Consider the following 17,830-nt stretch of genomic DNA (forward strand, 5'->3'; position numbering starts at 1 on the left):
GCAGAAGCAGCAGAATCGGCAGCCATGGGCTCAGCCACTCGCAGCTGCTCGATGAGGTTAGTGAGCGTCACGTTCTTGCTCAGCTTGGGTCTCCGAGGGAAAGTCACTCGGCACTGCGGGCAGGAGAAGAACTCGGCCGCATCCCAAGCGTCTTCCACGCACTTGAGGCAGAACGAGTGGCCGCAGCTGAGCGTGCAGGGGCAGCGGAAGGCGTCCAGGCAGATGGGGCAGGTCAACTCCCCTGGAGCCTTGCTACCACTGGGAGCCGCACTCGCCATGGCCCTGTGGCTTCACTCAGAGACGGACACTGACTGTAGCTCAGGTAGTCGCTGGCTGAAGCTCAGTCAGTTTCTGTAGCTCAGGCAGTCTCTGGCTGTTTCTCAGGCAGTCGCTGGCTGCGTCTGAGACGCTAAACGAGGAACAAGCCACGTAAATAGGTTACAAGGAAGTAGGAAGTCCTTCAGTTTGATTTGCATATCTCGAGATATGCCCTGGAATGTGTTGACGTGTGAGCGAGTACAGACGTCTCCATTCCAGGGGTGGTTTAAAAAAGAAGACTCGGATTACCTCGTCTCAAATCTTCATCCTCACTCACCTCATCACAATTCAACTCACCTCTACTCACCTCATCTCAACTCATCTCACCTCAACTCACCTCACCCCATCGTAACTAAACTCACCTCATCTCACCTCAACAAAACTCACTTCACCTCAACTCACCTAAACTCACTTCAACTCACTTCAACTCACCTCAACTCACCTAATCTCACCTCATCTCAACTCATCGCAACTCGTTTCAGCTGAACTGGCAGGGGAACGCTGCTAGTAAACTCGTTGCTCCTTGCCGCTCTACTCCACAAGATTGCTGTTGATATCTTCGTCGTTCAGCCTCATTCTCTAGTTTTAAGTTTAACACTTTAAACTACTTCATGAAAACATTTTGTTCCTGTCTCAAAGTCACGTTCCAGTAGTCGAGCTGTGAGACACCGGTGGGAGTTGTCGCGTTTAACTCGGTCACGGGGCTGTGGCTCAGGATCCAGTTTGTGGAGCCACAAACCACCGGGCGAGGCCCTTTGCTGAACCCGGCACCGTGAACCGCTCATGTGGGCGGGGGGCAGGTGCCCCAGGGGTAGTGCGGCCGTAACACATCAACATCAGCGCGTAAAAAAAAAACTAAATAGTACATTTATTTGCCGGTATCAAAGTGTGAGAAGATAATAATGATAGGTTTTACCCTATCTGGCAATACAACGTGAGTTGTGTTCAGATGTTCAAACACTAAGTAAGTTTGCGTGGTTAATGAAGACTTTATTCCTTGCAAAAGGCATCAATTTTGTGTTCGAACATCTTAACATCTCATGGGACCTCCCTTGCCAGTTTCAAAATATAAGAATACGTTTTACCCTTTCTGGAAATTAAACAGGATTTGTGTTAAGATGTTAAAACACCAAACAGAAACTTTAGCAAGGAATAATGTCTGCATTAACCACACACAGTGATTGTGGTGAATATGCAAACAAAACATGCATTGATAATGTAAAGGCATTGTCTTTGAAACTGATTGGCCTACACCAGAGACAGCAGCCTTCTTTATGGCCAAGTCTCACCACCAATGTTTGTAGACCAGAGAACACTAAAACACGATCAGTACAAAGGCAAAAGAAAGCAGTTAGGATCAATTTTCTTTGCCCTGCAATTCCCACAATATATTTTCTTCTTGGGCACCAGCGCGGATTTTTCAACATTGTTTTAATGGCGACAAAAACAAGGACATTAACTGGCTCAGGAATTCTAGATTTGAAGCTTTCGTGACTGCAAAGAACCGTCACAGCACAATTGCTGATGCTGATGCAGCAATTGTGCTGTGACGGTTCCACCTGAAGACAGAAGCTTGTGTTGCCTCCGAAACGTCGTGATTAATTATTTTTATTATTTTTTTCTATTATTTATTATGATTTATGTTTATTATTTATTTTTTACCTACGTGAATTTACCGAAAAAACCTAAGAGTATGGCTCAGGAATACAGAGAAACTTAACAAAATTTGGAATTAATTAACCGTATCTCGATTCGTCATACAATATTGAAACACTTTGCTCAAGGACGTAAACCAAATGTGGCGGATAATAATTTATTGACAACCAAGTGCAACCAACTTTTCAAAACTCTCGACAACAGTAACAGCGCACGTTTACATAACCCCGTAAGTCCACCGGCTTAACATGGCGACCCCACAGCGCGTCGACGATCGCAGAACTCCGCGGCGACCGTTCGCACCACAACCCTGACGCGCGCTCCGCTCCCGGGTGACGAGGCAACGCGGCAGAAGCCCACCAGCTTGGTGCGCAACATTTACTCTCGAGGTCGCATGCAGCCTTGGGGACCCCCCCCAGGACCCAACGGTAGTGCAGCACTCCAAAGATTCAACGCAGCATCAACCTGAACCTTGGCTCGCACTCACAACGGCGCCCTTTAATGGTTCCACGCAGCCGCAGCCTAGGGACTTGGTTGATTGCTCTCAACAGCGCTCTGAGCGCCTCTCCTCAGCAGCAGTCTGGGTCACTGCCACGCCCGCACGGCAGCACCGCACACAGTTGCTCCACGCACCAGCAGCACCGGGCACCGACTCGCCCGTTACAGCAGCAGCAGCGCCAGCAACGACCCATCAGGACAACAGTCCCGGCTACCGACTCGCCCACACCGCAGCAGCCGCTCCTCTGTAGGAGCCCCCCTCCGCCCCCCGGCCCCGGTGAACGACGACCACCCCAGCCCCTCGTGCAGTAGAACCTCTCCTCTGTACTGTATATTCGTGTCGTGTGTAGTGTATACTAGTGTCGCGTATGATAGTGTAGTGTATAGTGTAGTTTATGGTGTACTGTATAGTGTAGTCTATAGTAGTGCAGGGTCGTCATAGTAGTACAGTAGAACTTCTCTTAACGATCTTCTTGGTTCTTTCGGTAAAGTCACGTAGAAGGGAAGTAATAAAATTATAAAAATAAAACATAATAAAATAATTATGTTTTATTTTTAATAAAATAATTATGTTTTATTTTTATTATTGTATTACTTCCCTTCTACGTGACTTTAACGAAAGAACCAAGAAGATGAATCCCTGCAGTCACGAAAGCTTTACATCGAAATTCTCTTAACGATGTGCATTTGTCCCACGAAACCGGTCGTTAAGTGATTTGGTCGTTAAGTGTGTATATGAAATACCCGTTAAAGGCTTAATTTGTTCTGATAGCGTCGAAAGTTACCCTTTTTCACCCAAAAACGTACTTTATAGAATTTAAACAATGGATATGAATACATGAAGATACTAATAATATTATAAACAAATACCTACAGGGGAATGGTCGATAAGTGAACACATTGTGCTCTATGGAGACCCGTCGTTAAGCGATTAGTCGATAACAGAGGTGATCGTTGGGGAGTGGTTCTACATTACACTACTATACACTACACTAGTGTAGTGGCATAGCATCGGTCACATAGCAGCATAGCGCTGGTTGCTGACAGGGAAAGGAATCTGCAGCTCATAGTAGCCCTGGCTGACAGCAGGTCACGTGATAGACCAGAGAGGGATCTAGGGGAAAGGTTACAGAAGGGGCACATCGAGTAGGTTCCAGAAAGGGGCGTGTCCGGGGGCGGAGCCAGGCCACGCTGGCAGTACAGGTAGTCCTCTACTTAAGATGGAGATGTGTGGTGCCGCAGCGACGGGGCCGCTCTGCCGAGCCAGGGACCCGCCCGGCTTCCCCCACCGCATTGCCCCCCATCACCCGCCCCACATAAGCACACACCCGCACGCATCCCCCCCCCCCCATAGAGCTGGAAGGGAAGGTTACCTGATCGACCGGTTTTTATCCGAGAGACCCTTATCGGGATTAATTCTCACGGTTTCCGGCGATCAGGGAATTGGATGACCTCCCCCGTGCTACGTGGTACCGCGGCGCTGCTGCCAGCCTTAATATGGTGTGGTCGCGGCGTGGGGCATTCGGCCACCGCGGTTGAGGCGCATTTCCCCCCACACACACCCCCACGAGTCGACGGGGCAAGCAGGGGAGGCACGAGACAGCATGAATAGTGGGGTCACAGGGGCTGTTGCGCATAGTCATGGAGGGTTGGGATAATTGCGCTTGAGCGCGCAGGCCCCATTGTTAGGAAGGGTAAGGGAGTAATTAGGATGTACGCCGCCAACGTCGCGCACTGATTAGCATATCAACAGCGCCCGGGAACCGCCGTGCGCGGGCTTGGGGTGCACGAGCCCATTGTTCAGCGCAGCATCCCCTTTGAGGTAGGGAGGATAAATAGAGGAGCGGAGAGGGGAAATCGCCCCTTCTCTCCAGGCCAGCGGACCAGCAGGAGTTCCAGCCAGCGACCCGGACGTCCGTGCGACGCATCGAGGTACGCTGTTAGCGCAGAGAGCAGCGAACCTCCGCGGGCACCAAACAGTGAGTGGGGAGGTAAAGTAGGGTATCGTAAGCCGATAAATAGGGAATAGGTACAGGTTTAGTGGAATAGGCCAGCCTCGTCGACTCACTGATTCCACATCAATTCGCAGGTGGCATATAATAAATCATTAATAGCGAAGCGTGGTCTCGCGTGATCTTGTCGTGCAGTGTGAGCGTGTGGGTGCGCTGTGTGCACAGTGGTTCGCCACGTGAGTGAGCGCTGCGCGGAGCTGAGCGCGCGGGTTGCGCGTGGGTACGCAGTGATTCTGTGGTGCTGCGGCTCGCCTCGGGGGAGCGCTGCGCAGAGCGGTGCGAGAGTGGGTGTCGCGTGTGTTCACTCCGTGTGTGATACAGGTGCGCGAGTATAACGTGAGTTGAGTTGGAGTGCGCGGAGCGGCGTGTGTGTGGGCGTGCGTGCGTAATCGGCGTCCCCCAGGTGCGCGCTCATAACGTGAGCGGCCAGCAGGCGGCGAGCGCTGCGCAGAGCGGCGCAAGAGTGGGTATCGCGTGTGGAGCTGTATGCGTGTGTGCGCGCACGTTCACTACGTGTATAATACGGATGCGCATTGGGAACGTGCCGCACAGGGCTATACTGCGAGCACGGCGTTTGATCGACGATGATGTGCGCACGTATGCTCGCAGCGTGGGAGCGCGGCGCGAGGCTGTAATCGTAGGGGCGTCGCGTTCGAATGCCGGCGAAACCGTAGCGGGTAATAGGGAGGTGGGGTAACGTAAACGAATAGGGGATGCAGGCGGGAGGGACCCCGGGGGCCAACGGCCCCCACAAATTGGTGTCAGAAGTGGGATGGACCCCCGCGTTACCTCACGCTAAAATAAGACTAATATTTACCGGCCGGGGGGCCCCTTCGTGGAAGGCATTCGCCCGCAATCTCTTAGGGGCCAAGGAAATTAATGGATGGACGGACGCGCAGGCAGTACGTCAACTTAATATGAATCTTGATGGGCGGGCAGCCGATTTTGTAGAAGCGTTACCCGCGAGCGCACAGACACAGCTAGAGGAGCTGATGCGCCGACTCGATCAGCGTTTTGGCACGCGTGACGAGGAGGAAGCAAAATCGGCCTTAGAGGCGCGCCGGCGCCAACCTGGCGAAGATCTACGTGATTACGCCGAGGATGTGCGCGAGTTAACAAAGATCGCACGCCCGGGGTACGCAACTGATGTTATTGAGGAACTGGCCGCCGAGAAAATCCAGTGGTACCTGTCTCGCACGGCGTGGTGGCAGCCAGACATGAGCTGCCCACGTCTTCCCTTTAACGCCCTTGTCGAGCGCGCACGTAAGTGTGAAAGAATTCACAGCGAACGCGCGCAGCTCCGGGGGCTGGGACGAGAGCGCGCCATTGCGAGCCTGCTCTCGGAAGATGAGGAGGAGGAACAGGAGCTCGCGAGGAGGGTAAGGGGCCGGGAAAGAGAGCCTCCAGTGTCCCGCGAGACAACCCCGGGATGGGTTGCCGGTATACAAACGGGTATAAAGGATGTCTCCGGCCAGGTAACCCAGATAGACGACAAGGTAAACCAGGTACGCGAGGACGCAAATAAAAATATGAAGACCCTCCAGTCTGAGATGGGTGAACTACGCTCGACAGTAGGGGGACTAGCCGGGAGGGTGTCCCAATTAGAGTCCGATTTGGGACAACTGCGTACTGGGAGAGGGAGCGGACAGGGGACCCGCTACGGAGCCGCCCCCCCTCCCCGGGCATGTTATATGTGCGATCGCCGAGGGCATCTGGTGAGGGACTGTCCTCAGGTCGCCCGAGCTAGACAAGAGCTAAGGTCAAACACTAAGGCCCCCCTAGAGAGGGGACCACCGGGGGGCGAAATCGACGTAGCCCCGACACAAACAAGCTGTGAGAATAATGGCGAGCGAGTGATCTCCACACAGGTTCCAGCAACAACGCCCACAGAAACGGTGACTCCTGGCGACTGGCTGCGGGAGCTGGTGGCGGGGATCACGGGGGCCACGTCGCTGGTGGAAGGGGAGGTAAACGGAGTGCGTACCCGAATCCTGCTGGACACGGGGGCGGTGGCCTCGCTCGTGAGCGCAGCGCACTGCAGCGCGATCGGGGTCGACGTGCGTCACCTGCAGGCACCGGACCGCGCGCTGCACACGGCGAGCGGAGCCGGAATGGGGCTGCTGGGGAGAGCCACCTTAGAAGTCCGCATAGGCAGCCAGGTGTGCACCCAGGAGTTCTACGTGTCGAGTGCGTTGTGTCACGAGTGTATCGCAGGTACCGACCTCTTAGAACGGCTGGGACTCAACGTGCAACCCCGCCAGCGATGCGCCACCGTGGAGAGCAACGGCGAGCGGATACCGTTCCTGGGACGAGAACCGACGCGCCCCCGCTTCGCACCTGTGGCCGCTATCCTGGCAACGGCAGTCACCATCGGACCGCTCACCGAGATGCTGGTGCCGGTGGCAACATCCCCCACCGACCCCGCGCTCCGACCATCAGGGGAGGTAATGCTAACTCCTCACCCGGAGTTGGCAAAACGATATGGGGTCGTGGGATCCGCCACGTTGGTAAACGCAGATGGGGACCGATTGTTTATGCGGATGTTTAACCCGCACAATACCCCAGCGATACTGCGACGGCGCACACCGATCGCCACTGTACACCCCCTGCACGCACGCCACTCTGACGAATCGGTGTTCGCACTCTGGGCTGAGGACCCCGGTCGTTCGGAGGGTGACCAGGACCTGGCCTGGCGAGTCGGCCCGACTCCCCGAGCCGAGGTCGTTCCCCTGCTCGACGCGTTACATGTACCATGGGCGGATTTACCTAAGGGAGAGGCCGATCGGCTGCGCGAGTTACTGCGGGAGTATGCCGACGTATTCAGTGAACACGACTCGGACGTGGGTCGGACCGATCTTGTTAAGCACCAAATTGACACCGGTGCAGCCCGACCCATCAAACTCCCTGCGTACCGAGTGGGCGCACCCGAACGCGACCAAATCAAAGAGGCAGTTGGGGACATGCTTCGCGATAACATAATTCAGCCCTCGGCGAGCCCCTGGTCAGCCCCGGTGGTACTAGTAACGAAAAAGGATGGGTCAACCCGGTTCTGCGTCGATTACCGTAAACTAAATGCAGTCACGCTCGGCGATGCCTTCCCCATACCCCGCATCGACGACACCTTCGACAGTCTCGCAGGAGCGCGGTATTTTTCCACCCTCGATCTGGCGTCCGGATACTGGCAGGTGGAGATGACGGAGGAGGATCGGCCAAAAACAGCATTCACCACCCCGATGGGCCTGTTTGAGTTTCGAGTGTTGCCGTTCGGACTCACTAACGCGCCCGCGACGTTCCAGCGGTTGATGGAGTTGGTGATGCGGGGCTTGCAGTGGGAACAGTGCCTGATTTACTTGGACGATGTGATAGTGTTCAGTAGATCTTTGTCTGAGCATTGGTCCAGGCTTCGAGAGGTGTTCCAGCGACTGCGAGCGGCTCATCTCAAGCTCAAGCCACGTAAGTGTTACATCGCACAACGCGAGGTGGGGTACCTCGGGCATCGCGTCAGCGAGGCAGGCGTGCGCACCGATCCGGAGAAGGTACGCGCCGTAGTGGAGTGGCCACGGCCAAGGAATCTGACGGAGATCAGATCATTTTTGGGGCTCGCCACCTATTATCGTCGATTTGTAAAGGGATTCAGCGAGATTGCACGCCCCCTCACCCAACTCACCTCCCCTAAGCACCCCTACCAGTGGACGGGGGCCTGCCAGACGGCCTTCACCACTCTCAAAGACCACCTCACCCACGCCCCCACCCTTGCTTTCCCCGATTTTACCACCGATTTTATTTTGGACACCGACGCCTGCAGCAGCGGGCTGGGCGCGGTGTTGTCACAGGTACAGGATGGGACGGAACGAGTCATCGCGTACGCCAGCCGGACCTTGAGTGGGGCCGAGCTGAACTATTGCGTGACCCGCCAAGAGTTGTACGCCGTGATTTTCGCATGCAAACAGTTCCGGCCGTATTTGTACGGCAGGAGATGTTGCGTACGCACTGACCATTATGCTCTGCAGTTTCTTCTTACATTCAAGGAGCCGCGGGGGCAGATGGCCCGGTGGTCGGCGCAGTTGCAGGAGTACAACCTGCAAATCGAGTATCGGGCTGGCCGGACGCATGCAAACGCGGACGCCTTGTCGAGGCGACCCACGGTGTACGCCGAGACGAGGGCGGAGGAGGCCTGCCCGTGTTTCACGGGGGGACGCTGCCGGCAGGCAACGGACCCCCGAGAGGCCGCGGCCACTGACCCCCCCCCAGCGAGAGAGAGTGCAGTGTGCGCCACGGAAACCCTCACAGGTGGCACTGAGGATCCCGTCGACCGCCCGGCAAGCGCGGGACCCGCGGCTCGGGACCCGATTGGACGGATCCAGGAGGACGTCGGCTGCGCCTTCCCGGGCCTAAACGACGAGCAGCTGAGACAGACCCAGCAGCGAGATCCGGATCTGGCGGCAGTGGAGGCGGCACTGCGGGAGGAAAAGAGCGCCCTACCAGGACCCTGGAGCGGTTTGTATGCCCGGTTGTGTGTGCAGATCGGAGTGGTACGGGAGTTAACCGAGGCCGGCCAGCCGGGGTGCATCTGTGTTCCTGCCCAGGTGCGACCCCAGCTGCTACGGCTGGTGCATGACCACCCACTCGCGGGCCACGATGGGGAACGACGTACTCGAGAGACCCTGCGTCGCCAGTATCTCTGGCCCAAATTGGCACAAGACGTGGCGGCCTGGGTACAGGGCTGCCGCGCCTGTCAGCAGTGCGGGCCGAAACCGGCACGATACCAGGTACCCCTAAGGCCGTTCCGCGTCAGCCGCACGAATCAGCTGGTCGGGATCGACCTACAGGGGCCATTCCCGCGATCCCATCGAGGCAACCGATATATCCTAGTCGCAGTAGAGTATTTCACCCGCTACCCCGTGGCAGTGGCCATCCCTGATAAAACGGCCTTGGTGGTGGCCCGGGCATTTGTGGAACACTACGTACTTAAGCACGGGATCCCAGAACGAGTCCTCACCGACCAGGGTAGCGAGTTCGAGGCCGAGTTGTTCCAGGCACTGTGCCGAGAGTTCGGAATCCAGAAGGACCGAACCACAGCGTACCACCCCCAGGCGAACGGGATGGTGGAGCGCATGAATCAGACCTTATCGGGGAAACTCAAACGTATGGCGGCCGCAAATCAACGGGATTGGGATGAACACCTCCCCTACGCCCTTTTCGCCTATGCCACCACCGTACACACGTCGACGGGACAAACCCCGTTTTTAATGATGTTCGGCCGTGAGTCTCGTTTACCCGCAGATCTGCTATTCGGCGTCCCTTCCCCCCAGCCGGAGGAGGGAAGCCGCCCCGTGGAACACCTGTTGGAGACCCTACGAGAAGCCCGAGGCCGAGCATACCCGCAAGGGGAAGCCGCGCATCGGCGGCAGGAACAGGGCACCCGACCCCGCATGGAACCCCCCTTATTCCTGACAGGTGCTAAGGTGTGGCTACACACCCCTCGCGTCGGGGCCGGGCAGGTGGGGAAACTGACGACCTACTGGCGGGGACCCTGGACCGTGGTGCGACAGATCTCCCCCTGGACGGTACTAATTGATGGCGGGGAGAGGGGTCGAGAGACGGTGGTCAATGTCCGCCGCTTAAAACCGTGGAAAGCGGCCCCGGCGAGAGAGAACCCCGTCACCCGAAGGCCCCGAAATCCCGGAGTACCCGCATCCCCCGTGCCCGGGGGCCTCGCGCAGTATATGGGCCCCACGGAGCCCAGGGCTCCGAGGGGCCCCGGGCGGGGCCGGGGGCGACGAGGACGGCGACCCTTAAACCCCACCGCCTCTGAGTTTGTTCCCCAGTCCGCAGGTGCCAGGGGCCGAGGGGAGCCGTTGGAATGGAGGAGGAGACCACCGCCGGAGCCCCAGGAGACGGAGCCGCCACCCCCGAGGCCAGCCACAAGGGCCGGGCGAATCCCGCGGACCCCGCGGCGATACCTCGTGGGGGCAACCCAGGCGAGGTGCTCAAGTCAACCCGGGACGGGGACTGGCACCCCGGGGGGCTATGTGGTGCCGCAGCGACGGGGCCGCTCTGCCGAGCCAGGGACCCGCCCGGCTTCCCCCACCGCATTGCCCCCCATCACCCGCCCCACATAAGCACACACCCGCACGCATCCCCCCCCCCCATAGAGCTGGAAGGGAAGGTTACCTGATCGACCGGTTTTTATCCGAGAGACCCTTATCGGGATTAATTCTCACGGTTTCCGGCGATCAGGGAATTGGATGACCTCCCCCGTGCTACGTGGTACCGCGGCGCTGCTGCCAGCCTTAATATGGTGTGGTCGCGGCGTGGGGCATTCGGCCACCGCGGTTGAGGCGCATTTCCCCCCACACACACCCCCACGAGTCGACGGGGCAAGCAGGGGAGGCACGAGACAGCATGAATAGCGGGGTCACAGGGGCTGTTGCGCATAGTCATGGAGGGTTGGGATAATTGCGCTTGAGCGCGCAGGCCCCATTGTTAGGAAGGGTAAGGGAGTAATTAGGATGTACGCCGCCAACGTCGCGCACTGATTAGCATATCAACAGCGCCCGGGAACCGCCGTGCGCGGGCTTGGGGTGCACGAGCCCATTGTTCAGCGCAGCATCCCCTTTGAGGTAGGGAGGATAAATAGAGGAGCGGAGAGGGGAAATCGCCCCTTCTCTCCAGGCCAGCGGACCAGCAGGAGTTCCAGCCAGCGACCCGGACGTCCGTGCGACGCATCGAGGTACGCTGTTAGCGCAGAGAGCAGCGAACCTCCGCGGGCACCAAACAGTGAGTGGGGAGGTAAAGTAGGGTATCGTAAGCCGATAAATAGGGAATAGGTACAGGTTTAGTGGAATAGGCCAGCCTCGTCGACTCACTGATTCCACATCAATTCGCAGGTGGCATATAATAAATCATTAATAGCGAAGCGTGGTCTCGCGTGATCTTGTCGTGCAGTGTGAGCGTGTGGGTGCGCTGTGTGCACAGTGGTTCGCCACGTGAGTGAGCGCTGCGCGGAGCTGAGCGCGCGGGTTGCGCGTGGGTACGCAGTGATTCTGTGGTGCTGCGGCTCGCCTCGGGGGAGCGCTGCGCAGAGCGGTGCGAGAGTGGGTGTCGCGTGTGTTCACTCCGTGTGTGATACAGGTGCGCGAGTATAACGTGAGTTGAGTTGGAGTGCGCGGAGCGGCGTGTGTGTGGGCGTGCGTGCGTAATCGGCGTCCCCCAGGTGCGTGCTCATAACGTGAGCGGCCAGCAGGCGGCGAGCGCTGCGCAGAGCGGCGCAAGAGTGGGTATCGCGTGTGGAGCTGTATGCGTGTGTGCGCGCACGTTCACTACGTGTATAATACGGATGCGCATTGGGAACGTGCCGCACAGGGCTATACTGCGAGCACGGCGTTTGATCGACGATGATGTGCGCACGTATGCTCGCAGCGTGGGAGCGCGGCGCGAGGCTGTAATCGTAGGAGCGTCGCGTTCGAATGCCGGCGAAACCGTAGCGGGTAATAGGGAGGTGGGGTAACGTAAACGAATAGGGGATGCAGGCGGGAGGGACCCCGGGGGCCAACGGCCCCCACAGATGCATTATGAAGACCCCATCGTAAGTCAAAAATATCTGAAGTCGAAGATGGCCTAGCCTACCCAGGAGTCTTAAAGAATAGTGGTAATTTAGCAAAACAGAGCAATTTATAGTACCGTACTGTAGAAACTATATACTGTATGTATGTATTAATTACAATACTGTATTGCACAGTAAAATGTAAAGGAAAAAAAACCAAGGTAAATTCTTAGCCTACCTATATGAACTGCAATTTAATGGAAAGTTTTTTCAGGAAACAATCCTATAAACACGCTAACACCGAGACAACTTAACTCCGTCGACTGCTGGTGAGAGTGAGGCATCACACAAGGTGGGAGACGCGTACATCCCGGCAGCGTCCCAACGTACAGTATCGTACCTCGTATGTTGCTGCGTTTGCCTGCCGCGCGAAATTTAAAATATTTTACAATTTTGTCGTATCGCTATCGCCATCGTAAGATCGAAATATCGTAAGTCGGACCATCGTAACTCGGGGACTATCTGTATAAGAGGGGCCCAGGGAGGGGACCTCGGGGCTGTCGTTTGGAGTGGGATCTCGTCATGCTGCTGGAGTCTTTACCATCGTCTCCGTCTTCACCATCTCGGCATCGCCAGTCAATCATTCTACCAGCTGTCCTGACTGGGAACCGTAGTTACCAAGTGTGAACTGTTAAGGCCGTGTTAATAAAGTGCCTCCTACTCTTAGTGTCTCTGAGTAAGTCACTACACATACACCCACAGATGACGATCCCTCTGTATAGTCCACAGACTATGAGCACCTAACTTCACACACACTCACTTTCACACGTACTCCCCACCACCTCACACAGCACCACCACCACACACACTACAATATAACACACTACTACACTATACATTGCACCACTATACACTACAATGTGTTACTTTGGTTCTTGCCTACTTCTCCAGGCTCACCTGTATCGCCGCCACTATATTTTTGGTAAGCCAAGTCACGCCCGTGTATAGTGTGGGTCGAGACTAGCGAGAGATCAATTGATACCAAAACTTTGAGGCGATTCGAGAGGGTTGGTTTGTCTTTAATTATAACATTGGTCAACACACTTTTTATGGCATAAGGTATTCCAACGGTTTGATGTAATTTTGGGGTGCTGATTCCAAATCTGGCATCAATTGTTGTCTATCACATCAGGTTTTTGAGATACTGTATCAAATCTTGCATTTTCAATAAAAACTGCAGAAGAAAAATATTAAATAAATGTGGATTTCTACATAAAATGATATTATAAACATACTATCCTAAAAATACAGCACCATATTTTAACACTAAAGCAGTCACTGACTCGCAACAACTTGCAATCATAAGTGACAGAGTTAATTTCGGGTAAAATCAATGAAAATGGGGTATGCCGATAGCATAAAAATGAGATGTGATAGAGCAAATCTGAGATCAGATTTGAAATCAGCACCCTGAAATTAGTCTAAAACAGCTGCAAAAGTCCAGGCCAGAAAAAAATGTTATTTTTTTGTCCAGTGTTAGTAGACCCGCCACCCTGCCGACTTTCACGCCGTAGCAGATCTCTGGGCAAACGCGGTGCGCTCACGATACACAGGATGACCCCTTCATCCCGACACGCACATCTGAGCCTACGCTCACACACCCTTAAGGCACTTTGAGGCTCAGATGGCGTTTACCATCTGCTTTGGGCTACATTCACAAGCAACCCGACGTCAGGGTGAAGCTCGACACCGCGTGTCGTGCACCACCGCCGACCTGACACCGTCGTCATCAGAGGAAAGGATGCGAGCCGGCGCCTGCTGGCTCCTTTCTGCCATAGGGAGGTGTCAGAGGCAGCCTCCTTGTGCTCCTCTGCCCCTTCCCTGCTCCCCACCGGGTGTCCAAGCTGGAAGCGTGGTCGGTTTCTGGGTACCGCTCTCGTTCCCTGCTGGCTGGAGCTCAAGAGCGGAGAAGCCTGGGGTCTTCCTCCATTCACCCTCTAGTCTCTGGTGGTGACTGACACTTTGTTTGCTGCAGGTGGTTCTAATTTTCAATCACCCGCTTTCCCTATGCAGGTGGACCCCACCCTCCATTGTATTTTCGTTTGTCACTTATTTGTACGATGTGACACAATACACTACACTACTATACTATACACTACTAGACACTACACTACTCTAGACTACTATACTGCACTATTATACACTACTATACTGTACACTACTATAGACTCCTATACACTATAGTATTATACACTCCAATATACACTGGTATACACTACGCAATACACTTCACTGAATACTACACAATACTCTACACGACACTACTATACACTACACAATACACTACAATAGACTACACTATGCATTACTATAAACGACACTATACACTACACAATACTATACACTACTATACATTACACTACACCATACACTATAGGAAACACTACTATACACGACACTATACATGACACTATACATAACTATACAGTATACACTACAATATACACTACTGTACACTACCCTATACACTATATTATACACTACACTATACACATTTATACCAGTGGCGGCTTGTCAATAGAGGGCGCTGGGGCGCCACCCCCATCAAGATTCAAGAAATATACATATACAAAAATTATATAAAAATACATAAATAAATATTTTTTTCATATGATGTGCCGGCTGGTAGTAAGAAAAGCATCAGCATTTAATAAAAACTGGCTTTAATCGGTCAACTATTTTCTATGTTTTTCAATGTGTTTCATGCGGGACGCCGGACAAATGGATGTCTATGTGAGACTTTAAATTTTCGGACAGCATGTGACCTGAAGCTGGTCTCTAATTGGTTTCTTAAAGATTCTCCTCAGGGCGCAAGTCGTTGCGTCCCTGGCCAATCAGAATTGGATACATGTTATTTTATCCAATCTGATTGGTTCTCGTCACCTGTCATTCAACTTTACGCTCTGGGCCACTACTGCGAGTGCGCAGGCGACACCACTTCGACACTTGCTAGGCTGATCAAATTTTTTGTGTAAACAATGGCAGCAGTTCATCCAATTTCTGTAATTTATTTACAAAAAAACCCTTTCACAAGGCTTTCGCTGGAAGAAATAAAAAAGATAAAGGATCTCGGACCGGACCAACCCGATTTACAAATCCAGCAGCAGGCCAGTGACAGAGGACGAAGCTACACACGAAGCTTCACCCGCGCTTGTTATGAGAAACGGAGGTGGCTGGCTGGATGTGATGTTAGCAATTCTCTTTTTTGTTTTCCCTGTCTTTTATTTCAAAGTGTCGGCACTAAAGTTTTGTGGACAACGACGGGGGTAAGAGACCTCAAACATCTCTCTGACAAATGCAAACGTCATGAAAGTAGCCGCAGCCATATTGATAATAGCATGAAACTAACGTTTTTGGGCAGAGTTAGCATTGCTGAACAACTAGATGAAGGCTACAGGATTGGCATTAGAAGGCACAACGAAGAGGTGACAAAAAATCGACACATACTGTCCAGGATAATAGACTGTGTGAAATTTTGTGGAGCATTTGAGTTGGCGTTACGTGGCCATGATGAGAGTGAGAGCTCAGATAACCCCGGTATATTTCGCGGGTTGGTGGATTTTGTTGCCTCTCTTGATGGAGCATTGAAAGAGCACCTTGACAGTGCTACTGTATTTAAGGGAACGTCGAAAACTATACAGAACGAGCTACTGGACTGTATGTTGTCTGTTACAAGAGAAGAAATAATCAAAGAAGTCCAGACAAGTAGTTTTTTATCAATCCAGGCAGATGAAACAACAGATATTGCCACACAGTCCCAACTTGTGCTTGTGCTGCGATACATCGACGACAAAAATAACATGCAGGAAAGATTTTTTGAGTTCATCCCTCTGCAGTCAGCTACAGCTGAGTCCATTACTACTGCACTAAAATAGCGTCTTGCTTCTATCCTTCCTAAGGATCAGAAAAGTAAGCTCATCTGCCAGGCATATGATGGGGCCAGCGTGATGAGGGGTGCCACTGCAGGTGTTCAGAGAAAAATACAAGATGTGTACCCAAATGCCCACTACATCCACTGCTAGGCACATCAGCTCAACCTGATAATGCAACAGGCCACGTCTCACATATCCAAGACGAGAATATTTTTTTCTAACATTGGTGGATTTGCCAGCTTTTTTTCTAAGTCACCCAAGCGGACATGTTTTCTGGATAAAGTGGTTGCCCATAGACTGCCAAGATCCAGCAACATCAGATAGAACTTTCATAGCCGTGCCATTAATACTGTTTTTGAGCACAGAGAGGATCTCATTCACTGTTTTGAGAGAATACAAGACTCAGGTGACTTCGACCCCAATACTGTCAGAGAAGCAGGAGCCCTGACCATGCTACTGGAGGATGAGGATTTTAAGTTCTTTCTGGAACTTTATCACCACATCATGCCACATGTAGACTTCCTCTATGCCAAGCTCCAGAAAAAGAACATTGATTCAGTCCATATCAAAGTGAGCATCCAACAGTTCCAACAAGAAATACAAAAGATCAGGTAACTTTATTCCTGTAATATGATCATTATTTGCTTTCTCTTTCATTTTTAACTCTCTTTATCATTTGCCAAAATTATAATAAATTATCTTTGTCCTTTGCAGAAACTCTCTCCACTCCATTGGTGAGCAAAGCAGTGGTTCTCGTCCAACAAAGAGGCGCCGGGCGCTCAGTTCGGAAGACCGTGAAAGGATTGCAGCAGAGGTGAGTTTGTTATAGAAATCAGTCAAAATACCATTTTACATTATTGTTGTGCTGCAGAGATGTCCTGCCTACATATCATATTCTACAGACTCAAGAAAACATTTTTAGTTTGGTATAAATCCTAACAAAAATCTTAATTTTAATATACAATAGCATCCCAAAAATAATAAATTGGCAACATAAAAATAAATGATCAAATTAAATTTGAAGCCACCAAAAACTACAGTCTTGTATAGGACAAAAACTCAAATGGCTCTATTTTTCTTTTGAAAGTAATTGCAACTGTGACAATTAGTGGTCTACTCCAGGCTACTACCTTACATTTATATATCTATTTGTTTAATTATCTCTATAGGTCTGTGACACAATCCTGGAACACACTAGGGAGCGTTTCTCCTTCACAGACCACCTTGTCTGTGCCACCTTGTTGCAGGGGGACAGGTTTGATGAGTACAAGGATACCTTTCCTGAAGATGCATTGAGCAGCACCATGAAAGCGTACCCGATGCTCAGTGGAAGCAAGCTGAAGACGGAGCTCAGTCTCATCTACAGCAAGGAAGAGTTCAGAGCCTGCCGTGGTGCTGTGGACCTATTCCAGCTGTTTATGGAGAATAATCTCGAAGAAGTCTTTTCCGAAACTGTGACTCTCCTAAAAGTTATCATTACCACACCCATGACCACGGCTGAAGCTGAGAGGTGCTTCTCAACCTTGAAACGAATAAAAACTTTTCTCAGAAACACCATGACCCAGGAGAGGCTGAATGCACTGGCATTGCTGTCCATGGAAAAGAGACTTGTTACGGAGATGACTGACTTTAATCAGAGAGTAGTTGAGAAATTTGCTGGCCAGAAAGAAAGAAGAGCAAAATTTATGTTCAAGTAGGAAACATGCTTTTTGGTACTTTGGTCTGAAATGTATATAAAAGAGAAACATTTATGTTCAAGTAGGAAACATGCTTTTTGGTACTTCTTTTGGTCTGAAATGTAAATAAAGATCATCAAAATTTATATTCAAGTAGTCAAAATGGTTTTTGGTACTGCTTTATATTTATTT

The 17,830-nt window shown here is 52.4% G+C and overlaps 1 protein-coding gene and 1 pseudogene across 1 annotated transcript; one reads left to right on the top strand and one right to left on the bottom strand.

The window, feature by feature from the left end:
* The window catches only part of LOC133339140 (E3 ubiquitin/ISG15 ligase TRIM25-like), a 41,157-nt pseudogene that overhangs the window by 10,426 nt on the left and 12,901 nt on the right, over positions 1–17,830 (bottom strand).
* On the top strand, positions 16,398–17,755 carry LOC133339137 (uncharacterized). Its single transcript, XM_061547263.1, has 3 exons — positions 16,398–16,573; positions 16,677–16,776; positions 17,210–17,755. The coding sequence occupies exons 1-3, from the start codon at positions 16,413–16,415 to the stop codon at positions 17,657–17,659; spliced, it is 711 nt and encodes a 236-aa protein (XP_061403247.1). The 5' UTR covers positions 16,398–16,412; the 3' UTR covers positions 17,660–17,755.

Source organism: Lethenteron reissneri, unplaced genomic scaffold (assembly GCF_015708825.2).
Source record: "Lethenteron reissneri isolate LAM-NWPU_2019-01 unplaced genomic scaffold, ASM1570882v1 scaffold_1640, whole genome shotgun sequence".
Lineage (NCBI taxonomy): Eukaryota > Metazoa > Chordata > Hyperoartia > Petromyzontiformes > Petromyzontidae > Lethenteron > Lethenteron reissneri.

Excerpts from the sequence above, each read along its gene's own strand:
- LOC133339137 (XM_061547263.1), top strand. The coding sequence starts at position 16,413 with ATGCTACTGGAGGATGAGGATTTTAAGTTCTTTCTGGAACTTTATCAC. Across the intron at positions 16,574-16,676 it reads CAAGAAATACAAAAGATCAG|AAACTCTCTCCACTCCATTG; the intron begins GTAACTTTATTC and ends TGTCCTTTGCAG. Across the intron at positions 16,777-17,209 it reads GTGAAAGGATTGCAGCAGAG|GGGGACAGGTTTGATGAGTA; the intron begins GTGAGTTTGTTA and ends ACCTTGTTGCAG.